At 41.9% G+C, this 19229-nt stretch overlaps 2 protein-coding genes across 6 annotated transcripts in view; one reads left to right on the forward strand and one right to left on the reverse strand.

Annotated features, from left to right (window-relative positions):
- Positions 1-14700, forward strand: part of LOC128681896 (multidrug resistance protein homolog 49-like) — a 48663-nt gene extending 33963 nt beyond the window's left edge. For both annotated transcript variants that reach the window (XM_053766198.1, XM_053766199.2), the window contains exons 3-27: positions 27-171; positions 729-829; positions 1794-1965; positions 2251-2375; positions 2683-2878; positions 3516-3740; positions 4068-4254; positions 4471-4613; positions 4979-5128; positions 5579-5637; positions 5953-6087; positions 6252-6355; positions 6620-6699; positions 7013-7177; positions 7454-7636; positions 8057-8147; positions 8469-8581; positions 8805-8934; positions 9304-9499; positions 10532-10694; positions 11067-11258; positions 11984-12193; positions 12418-12564; positions 12947-13055; positions 13275-14700. In XM_053766198.1, the coding sequence (XP_053622173.1) occupies positions 27-171; positions 729-829; positions 1794-1965; positions 2251-2375; positions 2683-2878; positions 3516-3740; positions 4068-4254; positions 4471-4613; positions 4979-5128; positions 5579-5637; positions 5953-6087; positions 6252-6355; positions 6620-6699; positions 7013-7177; positions 7454-7636; positions 8057-8147; positions 8469-8581; positions 8805-8934; positions 9304-9499; positions 10532-10694; positions 11067-11258; positions 11984-12193; positions 12418-12564; positions 12947-13055; positions 13275-13363 (3610 nt within the window). In that variant the 3' untranslated portion in view covers positions 13364-14700. The remainder of the gene's footprint in view (positions 1-26; positions 172-728; positions 830-1793; positions 1966-2250; positions 2376-2682; positions 2879-3515; positions 3741-4067; positions 4255-4470; positions 4614-4978; positions 5129-5578; positions 5638-5952; positions 6088-6251; positions 6356-6619; positions 6700-7012; positions 7178-7453; positions 7637-8056; positions 8148-8468; positions 8582-8804; positions 8935-9303; positions 9500-10531; positions 10695-11066; positions 11259-11983; positions 12194-12417; positions 12565-12946; positions 13056-13274) is intronic.
- LOC128681899 (sodium/bile acid cotransporter 7-like) lies at positions 13526-19216 on the reverse strand. Of its 4 annotated transcripts, none has more exons than XM_053766203.1 (6): positions 18833-19216; positions 17597-17894; positions 17057-17192; positions 16615-16831; positions 15752-15871; positions 13526-15319 (listed from the first exon to the last, which is right to left on the reverse strand). In XM_053766203.1, exons 1-6 carry the CDS (start codon positions 18999-19001, stop codon positions 15183-15185), a joined length of 1077 nt encoding a protein of 358 aa, XP_053622178.1. In that variant the 5' UTR covers positions 19002-19216; the 3' UTR covers positions 13526-15182. The 4 variants fall into 4 exon arrangements, with proteins under 4 accessions (XP_053622178.1, XP_053622177.1, XP_053622180.1 ...); XM_053766202.1 differs by having other exon boundaries at positions 15752-15889; XM_053766205.1 differs by having other exon boundaries at positions 15752-15889; positions 18778-19216.
- Between the last annotated feature and the right edge of the window lie 13 nt (positions 19217-19229).

Below are 19229 nucleotides of genomic sequence, written 5' to 3' on the forward strand. Positions count from 1 at the left end.
TCATATAATTAATTTGGTCCCACCAGGCCAGCAGGCAACCGACCCGAGCACATGGACGCGCTGGTGGACGACTCGATCGCGTTCGCGGTGGCGAGCGTGGCGATCATGGCCGTACAGTTCTCCGCGTCCGCGGCCGCCGTCGCGCTGGCCAACTGGGCCGCGGGCAGGATGGTGAGATACTGTATACTCAGCTAATAGTTCGCCTTTTGCATTTTCGACAATGCAGGTTTTCCTTGCGGCAAATAAAAACTCTAGAAGAAACTGCCTTATTTTCCAATTACATCAAATGTATCCAGTGGTTTAGCTATGAAATCACGACAGACAGACTTTGTATTTATAATATAATTAGTATGAAGTTAGGATGTGTAGCGAGTATCCCTGGAAAACGAAATATTTTTTTTAAAGAGCTAAGCCGCTAAGTCTCTTCTCGGATCCGTCATCCGTTAGAAGATCAGACCAAACAATTGTTTATGCAACGATTCTGGCGTCCGTGATCCGTCTCGTCATGTTTTCTTGAATAACGGATGCGACAAGACGGACTGGACGCAGACAAACGTTAAGGTAAAGAAACATACGGAAGACAGATCACGAAGATGTACTTATAACTGACACTCCACCTTAATGACATTGCAAAAGCTCATCATACAGCAGAAGATAAAGAATCTCCCGGTCGTTAGACGTAATTTTATATAACTATTTCATTCTTCTTAAGTATTCACCTATTGCAGATATCTCGGCTCCGGTGGAAGCTCCTGCGGTCGGTCATCAGTCAAGAGATCGCGTTCTTCGACACCAACACCACCATGAACTTCGCGTCCACTCTCACGGAGTCAGTTGTTTCACAATTTTTTATTTATTTTGACGTGTCCCGATGTTTGTTAGTAATCAAATCTTGCAGGCTCAATTTCATCAACCTCCGCTTTTCTCACAGTTGAAATTTTCCACGTTATTCTGTTTTCATGACAATGCATTATTACGGTACGCATGACCCGGGATACTTTGAATTCCAACAAGGGAACTCCTGTATGACTGCATCTATATATATATATATATATATTTTGTCACGCCAAGAGAGATCTCCTTGCATTCAACATGCAACAAGATCTCTCAAACTACGATAAAAGCTTGTGAAAAAAATTATATTTGTGTAAAAAACTTGTGCATTTTTGAAAATAGAGTGGAACATTCTATTCCTTCACCTTCCTGAAGGTATTTTTTTTCTCGCCACGTTGCAGATAATTAATTGATCGTTGCAATTAATTGCTATCCGTTTTTATTTTTTTAGTAGATTGATTGGCACGTAATTTTTAGCATTAATTTTAAAACAGATAAGTCTAGAGTTTCACGTTTCGCAAACCTTGTCACCTGGCGACTGTTCAGTTAATTATGTATTTACTTAATTTGATCCTTTCTTGATTGACAAAATGTGTATTTACATACGTTTTACGTTTTATATTATTATGTTTGTACTGTTAGGGAAAGGTGATGATTATGAGTTTTCTCGTAAACGTAAGGAGGCATAAAAGTATAATAATGCTTAAGTGAGATTGACATACAAGAGCCCGGCCCCATAACGCAGAATTGGATGGAGATTTGACATAAATACGACGAAGCACGTCAATGTCAAAACTGAACAGGGACACTGGTCCTACTGCTCCCAACCTGGGGAAAATAACGGATCATAAAGGAGTGGCACGACGCAATGGTATCTGGCTCTAAAACGACGGAACACGACAGATCAGCAACGGAGACTGACGAAACAATGAAGTCATAAATGTTCCTGATGTCCGCAGAGACATGGAGAAGCTGCGCGCGGGCGTGGGCGAGCACGTGGTGATGACGGGCTACCTGGCCGGGTCGGTGGTGCTGGGCGGCGCGCTGTCGCTGGCGTACGGCTGGCAGCTCACGCTGGCCGGCCTGTCGGTCGTGCCCGTCGCTATACTGGTGGCCGCCACTGTTTCCAAGGTAAGTGCGAACGGATCCACACTCAATCTATTGAAACTAACGTGAGAAATAAATTAATGAACATTATTATTGATGATTTTTCAGTTGAGAATCACACGTGAGTGACTATTTTCATTAACCAAGGGACCAACACAGTTTACACGAACATTTTTTAATTTTAGGTAACTATATTTTGATGATATAATCCTACAATGCCTATTGGGCTCCTTGAACAATCGTCACCTTCTACATTAAGTAAATATGTATTTACTTAATGTAGAAGTAAAGTTTTGATCTCTCCGTCAGTACCAAACACGATGCTCATCAGAGGAAGTGGTGGCGTACGGCGCGGCCGGCCGGATCGTGGAGGAGGTGCTGTCCGCCATCAGGACGGTGCGCGCGTACGCTGGAGAGAAACTTGAAGTTGACAGGTGACATTTGTTATAGACTTTAGAAGTATGTGTACAACTTAACGTAAAAAAATTAAAGCTTCGATCAATCATAATGGTTATTCGAAGGTTACAATACAATACAAAAATATTTATTGCATAAATTAATTACATAGTATACATAAGTACAAAATGTATAATCACACATAGCATGACATTATGGTATTGATACATTATACAAGGTTATCGAGAAAAATTGTTGACGTGTGGAAACAATTTTTAAGTTATTTAAATTCAACAAATTAGTAAAAGTTTTTATGAAACACATAACAACAAGTTGACATTGCAGATACGCTCAGGCGCTGACGGGCGCAGCGGCGGCGGCGCGGCGACGCGGCGTGTGGGCGGGGCTGGGCGCGGGGCTGGGCTGGCTGCTCACATACTCGCTCAACGCGATCGTGTTCGCGTACGGCGCCGCGCTCTGCGTGCGCGACATGGACCTGCCGCCCGGGGACCAGCAGTACCATCCGGGCATCATGCTCACGGTGAGAACTAGTCTTATTTCTTAGCATTCGGGCTCGGCTAAAATCCTTCTTTTTCAAACAAACACTCAAAATCTCTGTCGTCTTCGCGTGATGCCCTGGCACTAGTCCGGGAAGACCTAATTATCAAGTTGTTAGAGAACTTCGAAAGATCTTTGCGTTTCCGGCGTGTTACAATCATAGCCTTAAAATTTTGATGTTTCGGCTATGTATTATAAGCAAGCTTTTTGACTTCAACCTCTTTGAGAATGCTATCGTGATGTATCGATGACCTCGGTGGCGCAGTGGTAAAGTGCTTGCCTCTGAACCGAGAGGTCCCGGGTTCGATCCCGGTCAGATCATGATGGAAAATGATCTTTTTCTGATTGGCCCGGGTCTTGGATGTTTATCTATATATGTATTTGTAATAAAATATAGTACCGTTGAGTTAGTACATCCCATAAAAGTCTCAAACTTACTTTGGGGCTAGCTCAATCTGTGTGATTTGTCCTAATATATTTATATTTATATATCCAGGGGAGGACATGGAGATGTCTGCAATGACATTAACACTGAAATTGTATTGTATAATTGTATGATGTCTCTATCTAAATGTAAATGTCACCATGAAAACAGTCCTTAAGTTTATCTATTATTCCAGATCCTGTTCTGCACGTTTATGGCAGCGCAAAACATCGCGATGTGTCAACCTCACCTGGAGATATTCTCATCCGCGCGTGGCGCTGCTAAGTCTCTGTTCAAACTCTTAGAGAGAAAGTCCAAGATCGACGCGCTGAGGGACGAAGGCTTGAAGCCCGAGAGCTTTAGAGGAGACATTGATTTTGAACAGTTGTATTTTAACTATCCGTCGAGACCTGATGTTAAGGTAAGAGAGACGTTTAGAGTTCATGAATAATATTTAATGAATAGACGATTAACGGGAAATCTTTCTTTTTAGAGAGCATCTGACATGACTTTGACGACTACCTATCGACATCTAGTGGCGACTGTAGTCAAATACACACTAGTGAACTAATGCCAAACAAGGTTCCCTCAAGATGTTTTCCTTCACCGGAAGCAAGTGGTGGTCTATGAATTGAACACATGAGTCAGACTGAATTCAAATCTGGGACCTATCGATCAAAGGCGGACGGGCTTAACCACCGACCACCACCGCTTCAACATACCTGTATTACACAGCTGTGTGACACAGGTCCTCCGCGGGCTGTCGCTGAGCGTGAAGGCGGGCGAGACGGTGGCGCTGGTGGGCGGCTCCGGCTGCGGCAAGTCCACGCTGCTGCAGCTGCTGCAGCGGCTGTACGAGCCCGGCAGCGGCCGCGTGCTCGTCGACGGGCAGAACCTGCGCGATCTGCATCTCCATCACTTCAGGCACAGCATTGGTAACATTCCACATCCATACTATTATTATCAACTAGAGAATGAAATTTGGAATAGGTGGATGACAACCCGAGGTCAAACATAAGCGACTGCGGGCAAAACCTAGTATTCAATATCGTATAGACAAAGATCATTAAGTAAATACAGTGTACTTAACACTGACCATTTACCAACAGGTGGGTCTCCTGCTTGGTAGTATAAAAACGGTATAATTCCAGGCGTGGTGGGCCAGGAGCCAGTGCTGTTTAGCGGCACCATCAGGGACAACATCACGCTGGGCGTGAAGGGCGTCACGGACGAGCAGATCGTACTAGCGGCCAAGACTGCGCATGCGCACAACTTCATCACCAAGCTCGTTAACGTTAGTATTGTATAGTATAGTAGCTAAACCGTTATGTTGAAATTTAGTATGCGTATGGTGTATACAACATTTCAAATGTTGTGGTATTCTTTCTCTGTGTAATTATTTCCACTTCTATGTTTTAGTTTAAATTCAACTTACTAGGTATATGTGCAATATATTTTGATCGATAAGACGACTAATTTCGGCACCTAACGACGAGAATTCTCAACGATTTACTGCGCGCACATGACTTGTTTTCACGCGTTTCACGCGTTTTTAAGATAGAATAAACGTGTGTATTCAAAAAATCTTTCTATTCTGTTCTGGAGGTCAGAAAGATTTTTTGAATACACACACATACTTAACACTGCGTCCACTTCCAGGGCTACGACACGGTGATAGGCGAGCGCGGCGCGGCGCTGTCGGGCGGACAGAAGCAGCGCGTGGCGCTCGCGCGCGCTGTGCTGCGCCGGCCGGCGCTGCTGCTGCTGGACGAGCCCACCTCCGCGCTCGACCCCGCCGCCGAGCGACTGGTGCGCCCTTGCTTCTCATTACTTACTCCACATGAAGAGAGCCTAGTCTCGTTTATGTGTCCCACTTTTCTCTTTCATAATTTTCTGTCTTGGGTCCTTGGGTCGTTGGTTTCCGACCACGCTAAAAGTTTTCATTAGAAAAATATGCATCATGAATATACATATAAGTTAATTTATGGTCTCACTCTCTCATCGGAGCATGTTCGCGGTTGCTTTCACATCCGCAGAGTGTCAGAACCCAAGATCCGCTTACCTACTTTTATGTCCACCTAGCGCGGACTGTCAGAACATTAGCACATATTTATCCTTGATGACATCAAACCCTGGCAGAAGGCAAAAGCTAATACCGCACTTTGTGTTTGACCTTTCTGCCTGGGTTGTCGTTTTATTTACATGCAGAAGTATAATTGTGATGGTAGGGTGTTATAATACTTACTTGTCATCTTGTAGGTACAAGCTGCGCTGGACGCGGCTAGCAAAGGAAGAACCACTCTCGTCGTTTCTCACAGGTTAGTTTTTCGAAGAGAGATTCACGCAGCGAAACCGAGTTAGTGTTTAATATTTTTTTGCCTTTTGTCTTCCATAGGATTGAGTAGTTTGTTTCCAACCGCGCTGAAACTTGTCTAAATCGTCCCGCCATCTTGTTCGTGGTCTAACTCAAAAAAAGTGTACATAATAGGTACAAATCCACGTTCCTTGTCTATTTAACAAAATTGTGTTTTATGATCAAGAGAACCCACTATCCCAATGTGCTTAGGGCCTCAAATAGGTGATATACAGCCCTAAACTATTCAATCATATAAAAATGTTGACCAACCTTCCAGATTATCCACAATAGTGAACGCGTCCCGCATCGTGTACATCGAGCAAGGATGCGTGCTGGAGCAGGGGACTCACGCGGAGCTGTTGGAGAAGAAGGGCGCGTACTACCGACTGGTGCAGGACGATATGACGAGCAAGTGAGTTACACCATTAGCATGCTTAAGAAAATACGGTTACAATAACAATAACAATATCAAGAATTTTATTTTTTTACACTAGTGTTCAGAGAAGATTTTTTATTCTCACACACTTATACTCGTATTATGGACTTCATAATAACTATATAATTGTCCGTGCACAGGAGTATCCCGCCCGCAGTACTGGCGCAAGCAGCGGACGCGGCGGAGACCAGGCGCTCCGTGCGGCGCTCCGCCAGCGCCGCCAGCGCGACCTCCCTGCACAGAGGTACGTTCTGAAATGGGATAACTAAGTTTTCTCCCGAATTAAGAACATTTTTAGGCGCTTGCCCCTTTAGATGGATTAACCTATCCGAACTTCAAGACAAACGCACATCAACTTACTTAATTTATCAGTTACTCGTGGTTCTCGTTATTGCATCTAGAAAACATATACAAATATTATATATGCGTTTTCTAGATGCAATAAAGAGTTCACAAACAAAAGTTTACAAATCTGGTTTATGAATTTAACAGGCATGTCTTCTTTCAGAATCGTTGATCCGCAGCAGCTGTCGTCTCGGATCGGTGTCGTCGCGGCTCCCCTCTTCCGCTGCTGAGATTGTCAACATGGTAAGCACCGTGTATTATTTCTTCTCACTTAAACTGTCAAATCTGTAAATCTTTGTCAACTGTAGTATTTATTTATTTTTATTGCATATTATCGACTACAGTTAGTACCTCTTAGATTCCATATTTATTCCAACAGTTGGATTTTTAAAGTGGCTAAAGACGTATTGCAATTTGCGCATCACCGTATGACGCACCTACACGAGTGGGAATAACATTCTTATGGTAGTTAGGACAAGACTAAATGGAGTCTGTTTCTAACACTGATTTTTGTAGTTATTAATCTGGTCCTTAACACATATGTATGAAATGACAGGAAGAAGAAGCAGACGACCAAGAGTCTATCCCTGAAGCCTCGACTTGGTCCCTGCTCAAGCTGAACGGCCCGGAGTGGCCGCTGCTGGCGAGCGGCGGGCTCGCCTCGCTGCTCGTCGGCGCTACCATGCCGGTGTTCGCTTTGCTGCTCTCCAAGTTGTATGGAGTAAGCTGAATCACTTATTGATATACAAAAAAGTATGGTACCACCCTAACCATAACTAGTTTTTGAAGTGGAAATGAAAGACACCCACTCTCAAAAACTCTCGAACTCGTTTAATAAGTTACTAATGTAACTATTATTAAATAAGTATATAAATTTTATTCGTCATCAGTTTTGTGTCTCAACGTGTGCCGTGTCGGCGTGCTGCGTTGGCGTTTTGGATAGTCAAGTGGTTCTTTGTGTTTTCATCTCGGTTAACCATTATCTCCATTGTCCCAGATGTTCGCGAGTTCAGACGGCGAGCTGATCCTGTCGCAGTCGCAGATGTACGCGGGTCTGTTCGCGGCGGTGGCGGCCATATGCGGGCTCGTCATGTTCCTGCAGACGTGGCTGTTCAACCGCGCGGGCGCCGCCTTGACCGACCGGCTAAGGATCAAGACTTTTGATAATTACTTGCAACAAGTAAGTTAAACAGTCCTTATTCTGTAATTTAATCAAATTTTGCATTAATAGGTATAGCTTCTAAGCTTCTTAAAATTTTGCTAGTCATCCTATGCTTAATATTAAAAAAAAACACCCTTCTAGATTCCTCGTGTGACTATCATCATCCAAATTTAATGTTGATACTTAGTACTAAGACACATATAATTTATTTTTGATATCTTGGAGCAACTTTTTCTGATAGAATAAGACTCTAAACGTCTTACAGTCCTTTTGAACCTAACTCAATTATGTTTTGGCAGAATAGTGATTCGAGTAAATTTATCTCGATGATGTAATTATCGTAGGAAAATGTAAGAAAAATACAATATTACTGTAATAATTTGATACTTATTAATAATACAGCTTCACTATCGTACATCGATCCATATTTTGTTCCAGGAACAAGGTTGGTTCGACGCCCAAGAAAACTCCGTCGGTGCACTATGCGCCCGCCTCGCTTCTGACTGTGCCGCTGTGCAGGGTGCTACTGGTCAGTAATCTCCTTCTTTTTCTCTCTTACTTCATATAAAGTTGTGGTCATAGATATTGTGATTGTGGATATGAAGTATGCTGTAGTCTCTTCGGTTTATTTATTTTTTATTTGACATTATGAGACGTCTCTTCTTCTGTTTAAAAATTACATCAGGATTTGTTTTCTACATCTTTGCCAGCATAATCCTCACTTTACAGTCCTCATTCGAAGATCATTTACAAAGGAAATTGTGTTTTTAATTCAGAAATCGTGAATGGTAACTTAAGTCCCGGTTATTTATTGTTACAATAAAATGAGAAATCTTGGTAATATTAACAGGTACCAGACTGGGCACGGTTCTCCAGGGAGTCAGCACGATGGTGATTGGCGTGTCATTGGCGCTGGCCTACTGCTGGAAGATGACGCTTGTCAGTCTGCTCAGTGTGCCATGTGTAAGTATGAGAAAATGTGTATGAAATTATGTTATAAGCCGATTTCCAGCGGCGGGGCCTAACGTCGCACGTAGTAGTATAGTGCCGCGATAACACGCAGGGCCATGTGTGAATTGCCTAATACTCTATGGCATTTAATAAAGATATTATTAAGTTCAGGCCCTGTATTCCCTTGTACAATTTTTTACTGTTTTTCATTTGGTCTTATATATATCGTCATCAGGTAATCGGCGGGATCTACTTGGAAGGCTACGTCACCAAGCGCACAGAGGTTCAGGAGCGGCGCGCGCTGGAACAAGCCTCGAGGATCGCGACCGAAGCCGTGCTGAATATCAGAACTGTGCATAGTTTGGGTGCGGAACTACCTACTTAGTATTTTTACTTTTTATTTTAATACTAAATCGTTTGCTTGGCACATTATATTTCGTAAATCTCACCGTCTCTTTTTGTCTCTTTCATCCTTGCGTGTTTCCGACTGCATTTGGGGCTGTGACACCGTGAAGCCCGGAGTCAGCGTAATAAGTCAAAAATAAGTGTTAAAATGTTGGAAGTTTTGGTTGTACTTTTACAACCAGTCGCCTGCTTGACGTCATCCTCAGTCGCCTCGTACGACATCCACGGGTGGACATGGATTATCTACGCGCGCTCGACACGCCGTTTTCTAGTCGTCACTTGAGTATTGAGTATTGTTAATTTATGAATGAATGATGACAACTCCGCAGGCGTGGAGCACACCATCCTCTCCCGCTACAACGCAGCGCTGGCGGAGGCGGGCGCGCGCGCGCGCGCGGCTACGCGCATGCGCGGCCCCGTGTACGGGCTGTGTCTGTGCGCGCCCACGCTGGGCTATGCTGTGTCGCTGGCGTACGGCGGGTATCTCATCGCCAGGGAGGGGCTGCAGTATGAGTACGCTATTCTGTGAGTATTTATTTCGTTTTTCATTTATTAATCTACTAGCTGTTGCTCGCATCTCCGCCTACAGACGCTGAACCGTATTTATACCAATTTTCATTAAAATTGGCGCATAGGTTTTGTCGTGAAAACGTGACAGATAGATACATACCTAGTCTGTATTGTTCTAGATTAATATTCATATCCTGTTCTTTTTATATCAATGGACATGCTATGTTCAGAGTGGTCATCATCTCCTTTCCCACTTCATGTGAGGTCGGTACAGCATACTACTAGCTACTGGGTTGGGCTGGGTCTGCTCATTTGTTCGCAACCGTTGTCTTGGCCGCTCCACGGGTCGTCAGTAATGAATCAATCAATCAGTCAAATATTCTTACTTTCATGGTATTCTTTATATTAAACTAAAAGAGAAAAGACGGTGGAGTTACACCGTCTTTTCTTTTCTGAGGCAGCTGAGCATAAAATTAACACTGGACTTAACATCTGATAAATACCTACCTTACTCATCTTAGTAAATAGACTCATGGATAAAACCATTACTCGTCTGATAACTTTTTGAATTATTTGATTCAATATGGTGCGTGTAGCTTTTTCTTGATGTGTACGTTGGTATTTCATTTTACTTTTATTAATTTATTTTTTATTGATATTGTATCTTTGTTATGTTATTGTTGATGGGGCTTGGTAAACTTAAGATTCATACTTGCCTTACGTTTATATACAATACATATCACCCAATGTATTATCTCTAAACAATTCACTGCAAATCATTGCCTCTTAGTTTGTTTTTCTTTAAAAAATATATTTTACATTTTCAACAAGATATAATCTATATCTTTATATCTTGTTGAAAATGCAAAAATGTATAGGTTTCATCCTTTGAGATTATTTAGGTATACTTAATTGTATTTTGTCTAACTGTACTTCTGATATGTACAGGGAAACCTATTATTGGCCTTACTTTTAGTTATATATAACATAAGTACCTATAGAATTTTTCCGAGTACTTATTGAAATAAAAATCCCCTAACTCCACAGCGTGGCCGAGTCGCTGATCTACGGCGCGTGGATGCTGGCGGAAGCTTTATCATTCGCGCCCAACTTCGCGGCCGCGCGGCGCTCCGGCGCGCGCATCCTGCTCGCGCTGCGCAGGCGCCCCACCATCGTCACCGAGGACACCGCCGTCGATGATCCGCAATGGGTTCGTAAGAATATTTATAAGTAGAAAGAATTATCAGGGATTCGAGGCGTTAAGCTCGACCGCCACTAAGTGAAGATCTTCTCGCCAAGCTAAATTTGTGTTGGCTTGGGTACCGCACGCAGTCTGTAAACGATGTCATATCGGAGGTTGTATTTTAGTTAGAGCTGCGTCTCACTGCGAATCGACTACAATGAAGATTGAATTGCAAACCCACCGTTCGCCCACTTCGCCCTTTGTTAAGGAACTTCGTTCCAATAAGTTTAGTGTGCGTAGCTTTCTTTATTCATCAATTCCGAATTAATAAAAATCAAATACTTTGTCATGTTAAGTATGAGGTGAAGATCTAACTTCCGAACACTTTAACACCGACAGTCAGCAACAGGCGAGCTGAGCTTCAACTCGGTTCACTTCCGCTACCCGACGCGGCCGGCGCCCGTGCTGCGCGACCTGCGCCTGCGCGTGGCGGCCGGCCGCACGCTCGCGCTGGTCGGCGCCAGCGGCTGCGGGAAGTCCACGCTCATGCAGCTGCTGCTCAGGAGCTACGACCCGGACCAGGGCACAGTGGTGAGTCTACTAATTCTGATCCTCCGTATCATAGCGATGTGTCGCTGCTGAAAATTTCTCTATTCTCGGAAGTTTACTACCTAAGGATTCCCACAGGTTTTCAAGATAAATTCGGTTTAAAGATAAATAAATTCTCATACACAATTCACTACAATTTCTGATAGTTTTCCGGACCATTTCCATGCATTCAAAATATTTTATTTGTATGACCATAATCTTTGTATCTCGTGGATTTTGACCGCGAAGGCTAGCTAGTGTGTTACAATAAAATAACAACATTTTCATAAAGAAAAAAGCATCATCATCTGCAGCCCTCCGTGACCCACAGCTGGACATAGGCCTCCTTCCGTCTCTGCTAACCATCTCTGTCCTGGGCCATCCCCATCCAGTTGTTGCCAGCAATTTCCTTTATATCATTGACCCATCTAGCTGCCGGAAATAAGGAAAACAGCATATGTCCTCACAATATAGTGAGAAAATGCTTTCTATTGTGTACTAGGGTGACAACAATTCTGAGTGCTGCACGTAACTGTACATCACATTCTGACTCACTCATGTTCCACCACAATTATACGTGTGCGTACAGGTGTACGCACACACATGTGTTGAGGTCAACACATCTGAAACGATCCCCGTCCTCACACGACGGCTAGTTTTATACTAAGTGGTTAGGATGACGTACGTCAGCGTTGTGTCACTGAACATTACACTCCCATGTCTTCCAGTTACTGGACGGGCGGGACATCAAGCGCGACCTGCCGCTGCCGCGGCTGCGCGCGCAGCTCGGGCTGGTGCAGCAGGAGCCGGCGCTGTTCGAGCGCAGCATCCGCGACAACATCGCGTACGGCGACAACAGCCGCGCGGTGCCCATGGACGAGATCATACTGGCCGCGCAGAAGGCCAACGTGCACAGCTTCATTGCCAGTTTGCCTGCTGTGAGTTTCTCATTTTATTGTTAAGACTTTCAGTGGTGGGCTTATTTGCTGGAATTGAGAATCATCGACTAGGATACTAGACCGTTTGGTCAAGTATAGATTGGTGAGGAAAATTACGTTTTAACAATTTAGGCAAAAGTAATAGGTTGATAACCTCGATGGGTTGGACTATTATGATAATATTGATACATGCGCCATCTTGCTAACACTTGTATTGACCGCAGGGCTACGAGACCCGTCTCGGACAAGGAGGAGCGGCGCTGTCCGGCGGACAGAAGCAGCGCGTGGCGATCGCTCGCGCTCTAGTGCGGAACCCGCGAGTGTTGCTGCTGGACGAGGCGACCTCTGCGCTTGACGCCGCCAGTGAGAAGGTATGAACAAGTTTTTTTTATAAAAAGAAATATTTTTATCACCAGCTTTTATTGTCTTCAGAGAGGGATCTTGTTGCATTTAATATGTGACAAAAAAATCATGTCCGGGGAATAAACCGTTGCGGAGTTCCCTATGGCTGTGATTTTTCAACCGGCTGCCTGCCTGACGTCAATCCTCCTTGGTAAAACTATTGTTGCCTGTCAGTTGCCAAGGATGTATGTCTCTTTACGTTATGTGCCAATCCAGGAGAAAAAATAACATAAGAAGGGAATATTTCACTAGCTCATTTCCTTTATAGACGCGGATAATAGTCACAAGCGAACGCCCTCCATAAGGTACCTTTGCTCGTGGAATGTCACATAAATAAACGTTCACCCCCAGGTCGTGCAAGAAGCGCTGGAGGCGGCGGCGGTGGGCCGCACCACCATCATCATCGCGCACCGGCTGGCGACCGTCAGGCACGCCGACACCATCGCTGTCATAGACCAAGGTGAGCTCGCTTCTTGATCTTTGTTTCCTAACCTAACAAGATGGAGAAACCGCATGCGAAAGATAATTAAAACTCCCGAATAACGACCCACTTGTCATTACTATAAGGGCAGGTAGTCATAAAAAAAGTCAACAGGTGTTTTAGGAGACTTTAATTTTTCACCAGAGTAAGCAATAACATCTTTTGACAATTAGTGCTAAAATACCTCTGTTTTTCCAGGCACTGTTGCTGAAATGGGTTCACACGATGAATTGGTTCGAAAACAGGGCCTCTACTGGGATTTATTACAGCAGCAAGGACCGGCGTAAAATTAACGGACATTTGGTTTCGGTGCCATTTTGTCCAGTAAAACTGTCAATGTCAACGTTGAGACGTCACGTCCGTAGTGTTGCCATTGCACAATGATTTGACACTTCCGGTTAACTGTCAAATTTAAATGAAGATGATTCAATGTGAGACTTTTTGATCTCGATCACAGCGCTCTGGCTCTCTAGTGGCAGAAAAGCTCAAAACTATGTTGTATTGCTGCAAATTTATTTCTCTTTAATGAATTTAGAGATAATGAATAAATATCAAAAATTTGCTTTATACTGAGATTCCTGTAACATTGCATTTAAAATTTTAAACAATTTTTAATGAATCTTGATTAAATGTCTTATCACTAAAGAAATTGTTTATGAGCTGTGACATATCGATACTGTAATTTTAACGACACAACGTTAAAGAAAATAAATTAACTATTGTGTTCATAAATTAGCTCACTAAATATTAGTTATAAGCACTCGTAGGATTGTTTACAATGTTATTACATACTCCGTTGTTGTGATCAAATAAAATTAGTGATCAATTACAATTTTCTCAACTAATTCACTTAAGTAGCTACTTCATTTCGGTGAAGTACTTATTTAAACTCTTTTGATCAATAACATTCTTCGCTTGTCTATTTCTCTAATTAGATGATATTACTAGAGTTAAGCGACAATGATGATATAAGTATTTCGCCATGACTGTGATTATGATTCTATTAAGTTATTAATTTATCTGATAACCATAAAGATGTCAGTGTCATCAAAGAGGGTTAGTACAAATTGTAGGTATTATTTTCCTTGATTGGGTCGAATTTATGTATAATTTTGCTTTTTATTTCCTCTTCTTTTTTTCTTTGACAGTAACACGAGTTTAAAGTGTTCGTGTTTCTTACGCTTTTGTGTAAAAAAATTAAGTGTCAGTAATTTAAACAGTCTTGTGTTTTCTTCTTTGTACCTAGGTTAGGTACCTACCTATTCCATCTTCTAAAGTTGAATATTATCTTACTTTGTGTAAAGTCGGTAGTAAATGTTTTTTTGGCCCAATCAGGATTATCGAATACTTGAATAGTTTTATAGCAGACGTAGGTATTATTTAAGTCCACAGTGGCGTTATTTAAGGAATTACATTTTCAAACAACTTCAAAATGGTTCTTTTTTTATATTTTCATGACAATTCAATTATTATTTTATTTGAATTTATTCAAAGTAGTTCTTAAATATAGCCATGAATCCTTGTGATAAATAAAACAAAAATGTTCTGATATAATGTTTTTAATTTTTAAAATGGATTGTTTATACTGTCTTGAGCGAAAGTACACGGAAAGCTACAGTCTAAATGTTCTGAATTATTTTCTAACAAAATAACTATTCAGATTGTACAATCTAATTAAAAATGTAAACATTGGACCTCGTTCTTAGATATTACAAACCCTTCGCCAGCTTGATGTGATCCCATTTTATCCAAAGATTGTTTTCGAAGATTTTATTGTTTTCTTCCAAAAATTAGATATAAGAACACAGTTGCAAATATGGATTCTGAGCATGAGACTACAATGATACGTTAGGTACGTGTAGCAACTATTAACATCTAAGGAAGGCTTAGTAAGGCCCCAAAATTACATCACTAGTCTAACTACATCACTACATCAAATATCGCAGTTTTCATTTTATCAATAAACGTTCAACGAGCTAGAGCGCTCACTACTCGCCCAGCACAAACTGCCACTTTGTATGAAATTAGCCGGATCGGGCCGGGAAATAGTGTGAAAATCTTCTATGTCATTTGGGTACACTCGCCCGACGTTCTTGGTGTCGTCCCCTACGCGTGGTCCCCGTCCCCGTCCCCGTCCCCGTCCCCCGCCGCGGCCGCCAGCAGCAGCGCGGCGGCGGGCGCGCGCAGCACGCCGGCCAGCGCCCCCGCGCCCCACGCCCCGCACATAGGGGACCACTCCCAACCTTTACCAATTAAATAAAATTATCTTAAAACTAGCAACACTGTGATTGGTTGACATTAGTTGGCGCAAAAGGATGTAGTATTTTTAATCATTATAACTATCATCTTTAAAATAATGTGCAAGGTACCTAATTATGGCAATGGTACGACATACATATACTAAAACGTAAATTGTTATCAATGAAATATGTATTTATTGATGTAAATGACTAACGAGTCATTGCAGCAGACACCTATACCCGACTAGGTTCTGTGCTCCACTTCCGCACGGAACTATTTATCTCATTAACACTAATTTTCTCCCAATCACACTCTCTCATTAGTAACAGTAATTCACTACAAATTATAATTCATATCCATACTAATATTAAAAATGTAAAAGCTGTCCCTTAGTAGCTACGTACGATCTCGAAGCACACCGCAGTGATACGCACCGTGGTGGTCGGCCTTGGGCAGCGCGCAGAAGGCCACAGTGCGCGCGGCGCGCGGCGACAGCAGCCCGCAGCGCGCGTACGCGCAACACAGCGCCGCGCTGCTCCACAGGTAGCACAGCTCTGGGGGCATGGCGCTCTCTTCTTACAGTTATATAGCTTACATTACTAGTATTCCTTATCGCCTATCGCACCTAACAGGTGGAATGACAGATACACAGTACATTTCAAATCAAGAAAGTAGGTAAGTACCTTCGTCTTCTTCAATTGCTTCATCTGGAACTAAGTCGGCCCGAACTGGTGGACCGTTTAGTTCACAAGCGTGTGTACGAGTATTTACCACTAAATGGCGGTGGTAGTCGTAAAAGTCCATGCTTTTAGGAGATTTGAATAAAATCTGTCACCAGTGTTAGCAAATAACACTCGAGAAAACATAATATTTGTCATTGCCCTCTTCCATGTGTAGGATTGAAATTAAAGTAAAAAAGTATCAAATTATCGACATAATATGTAGATAGTTACGTCATGGTTCAAGTCCCTCGCTAATTTTATCTACTTACATTATATTAGTACCTACGTATATATTCTATTAGTACCTACCTATAACCCCTCGGTTGTCTCAAGCCCTAAGGTGCGGGGGGCGACAACACACTCTCCATCACTCCGTATTTTATTATTTTAAATTTTAAACCGACTGCGCCATGTTAATGTGTTAATGAAACCATGATTCGTATCAAACTGATTTTTATTGATTTGAGAGGGTACCTCACTACATGCACCTTCACAAACGGCTTGAGACAACCGAGGGGTTATAGTGAATCTAATAGAAGAAGTAGCATAATTACAGCGTGATTTTTCAAACTCACCCAAGCATATAGTAGTCAGCACGTCCCCCACATACACACTGCCCTCAGCCTCCACGAGCCTCGCGCACACGTCTCCGTACAGCAACAACAGCGCCGCTAGTTGGGGTGATGCTCGTGTTGGAGTTGCTGGATGGAGAGTGCCCAGCGTGAAGGGAATGAGGGAAGTGAGGACGGATGTTGTGAGGTGCCCGATGGGAGGGACGGCTGCGCGGCCGCACTGGAACAATTACTTATCTTTTTATCTTTATATTTCGTCATTAGCACAATAACACACTTCATAAGAAAGGAAGAAAATTACGTTTTATCTATATATTTATTATTTATTTTTTGTGGTTGACATATAATAATGTTTACTCCAAAGATATAAGAACAAATGTCTCTTATATCTGCGACTTCATTATTTCGTAGCGAGAAATTAGTGAATTTGAAAATTGGAGCTCACCAGTAACAACATAGCGAGTGGGGCAGCCAATAGCGACAACACATAGCTGCTGGCAACACAGACCACCGCGGACGAACTCTGAGAAAGAGACAGCGATAGCCAGGGACACGGCCCGCCCACTGAAGCGAACAGCGCTCTGAAAACGGGGATGACAAATATGTATACAAATACAAAGAAACATATTATAAAAACGTTAAAGCATACCTTACTGTCAATTTAAAATATTGTGAAGTGGGATAATAATAAATAAATATGATCTTAGCTTAAGCTTTAGCCTCTTTTATGGATATAATCTGTTGATGTAAAATAACGTGTTATAAAACCTATAAGTACTAGAGACCGCACCACTGAGAACTTTTCGGTGGAACTAGAGGTGGAGCATAATATGAAAAAAATAGCAATTGATTCTACTTTGCCTCAAAAAGTTCTCAGCAGTGCGGTCACCAGTATTAAGCTAGGTGGATTCAATTTATAATCTAGTGTTGATGTAATAAAACATATAAAGATTGTTGATCTTCGGAGCCAATCCTGAAGACTTACCCTTTTATTATCCGATGGTCCAGCACATCCTGGAAAGCGGACACAGTGACGACGCACAGCACGGGCGCTGCGACGTTAGCGTGCAGGACGCTTGTCGCGATCACTCGGGCATGGGACTTTACCCTTGCCGTTCCACCCAAAATGCTCGCCGTTCCACCAGATACGGTCGCCGTTCCACCCGACACGCTTGCCGTTTTGTTCATCACCCTTGCGGATTTCCCACGGCGGTAGCCCCGACCCGCATTGAAGTAAATATAGGTGAGTGGCGCATACGATATGTACTCCATATGAAGAGGTCCTGTAAAGCAGTCCGTGATTTTTTATGAACAATATTATGTGGCTTGTTTGTGCTTGTGTTTGATTGACATCAGTGATTTTTATAGTGCTTTTATAATGTTGGGGGATAAAAATGTGATAAGTAGATAGGTACATTAGATAGATTAATTTTAATATTCAATTTAGTTAATAGGAGAGTATTGCACTGTGCTTCTTGAATTTTTCATAATTTTGAAAATTAAGACACTTTACGTTAAATTGCACTGAACACTTTTGGTGTATAGTAAGTAATGTTGATGTTTTCGTCTAATACATTATATCAGTGTAGTTGCCTAATGCACCAGGTAACTACGTATTTATTATAAATGTAATAAAAGTGGTTAAGCTTTAGTAATAACAATCTAAGAAAATAATAATATTTAAAATACTAGATATACTTAAATACGAAAATTTATAGGTAACTTAAATAACTACCTAAATATTTACAAAAAAATTGCTATTTTATATACTTGAGTTTTATCTCATTACATTGAAGAGTTTTGTCAATATAAAACTCATATTTACTAAGCTATTAAAAATAGGTAAAAACTTCCAAGTGAATGTTCTAGTAATTAACTAGTTAGAGATTCATAAACATAATATTTAGTTGCAAAAAAATATTTTCTCTAGTGACATGCTTTAACTTTTAAATATGAAAATGAACAATTTAGTGCAAAACTGGCCTAATATTTATTCCGCTTCAAAGAGGGTGGATTAGTGGGTCAATAATTAAATAGTAAGATAATCATTTTCATCAATAATTGGTAGATAAGCCCAAAAATTATTTCAACAAATTTGGGCCTACTACCAAAGCAGACATATTTCTTTGTGACAAACACAATTTAAAAGAAATAAAGTTTAATTACATGGCAAATATGGGGTGCAATGTTTCTAATGATTGTAAGAGCATGCGTTCATTGCCTCCTGGGGCTCCCACGTGCGGTGAGACCACCGCAAACATTATCGAAATTAGAACTCCGAACACCAGCCATCTCTTTCTGACTTCTTTCCACAAATCTAGATCGTAATCACTTTTTTTCACTTTTTGTTTTTTGTAAACAACCTCTGTGATAACACCTGTAAATTTCATTTTTTAAATAGGTAATTATTGGTTAAAGAAAAAAAATATGTATTCCTCTGTTATCACAATGAAGACGTAGATTTAGGAAGACAACAATTTCAGAAATGGTTTAAAATAGAATGCAACGCAAATGATCTGCATTTTTAAAGCGGACACAGAAAATCAATTGTGAGCCGGAAAGAAATTTTGAAATCCGCGCATCTGCATTGCCACCACTGCCGCATGTGACGTCATTGT

The sequence above is a fragment of the Plodia interpunctella genome, chromosome 28, assembly GCF_027563975.2.
Source record: "Plodia interpunctella isolate USDA-ARS_2022_Savannah chromosome 28, ilPloInte3.2, whole genome shotgun sequence".
NCBI lineage: Eukaryota > Metazoa > Arthropoda > Insecta > Lepidoptera > Pyralidae > Plodia > Plodia interpunctella.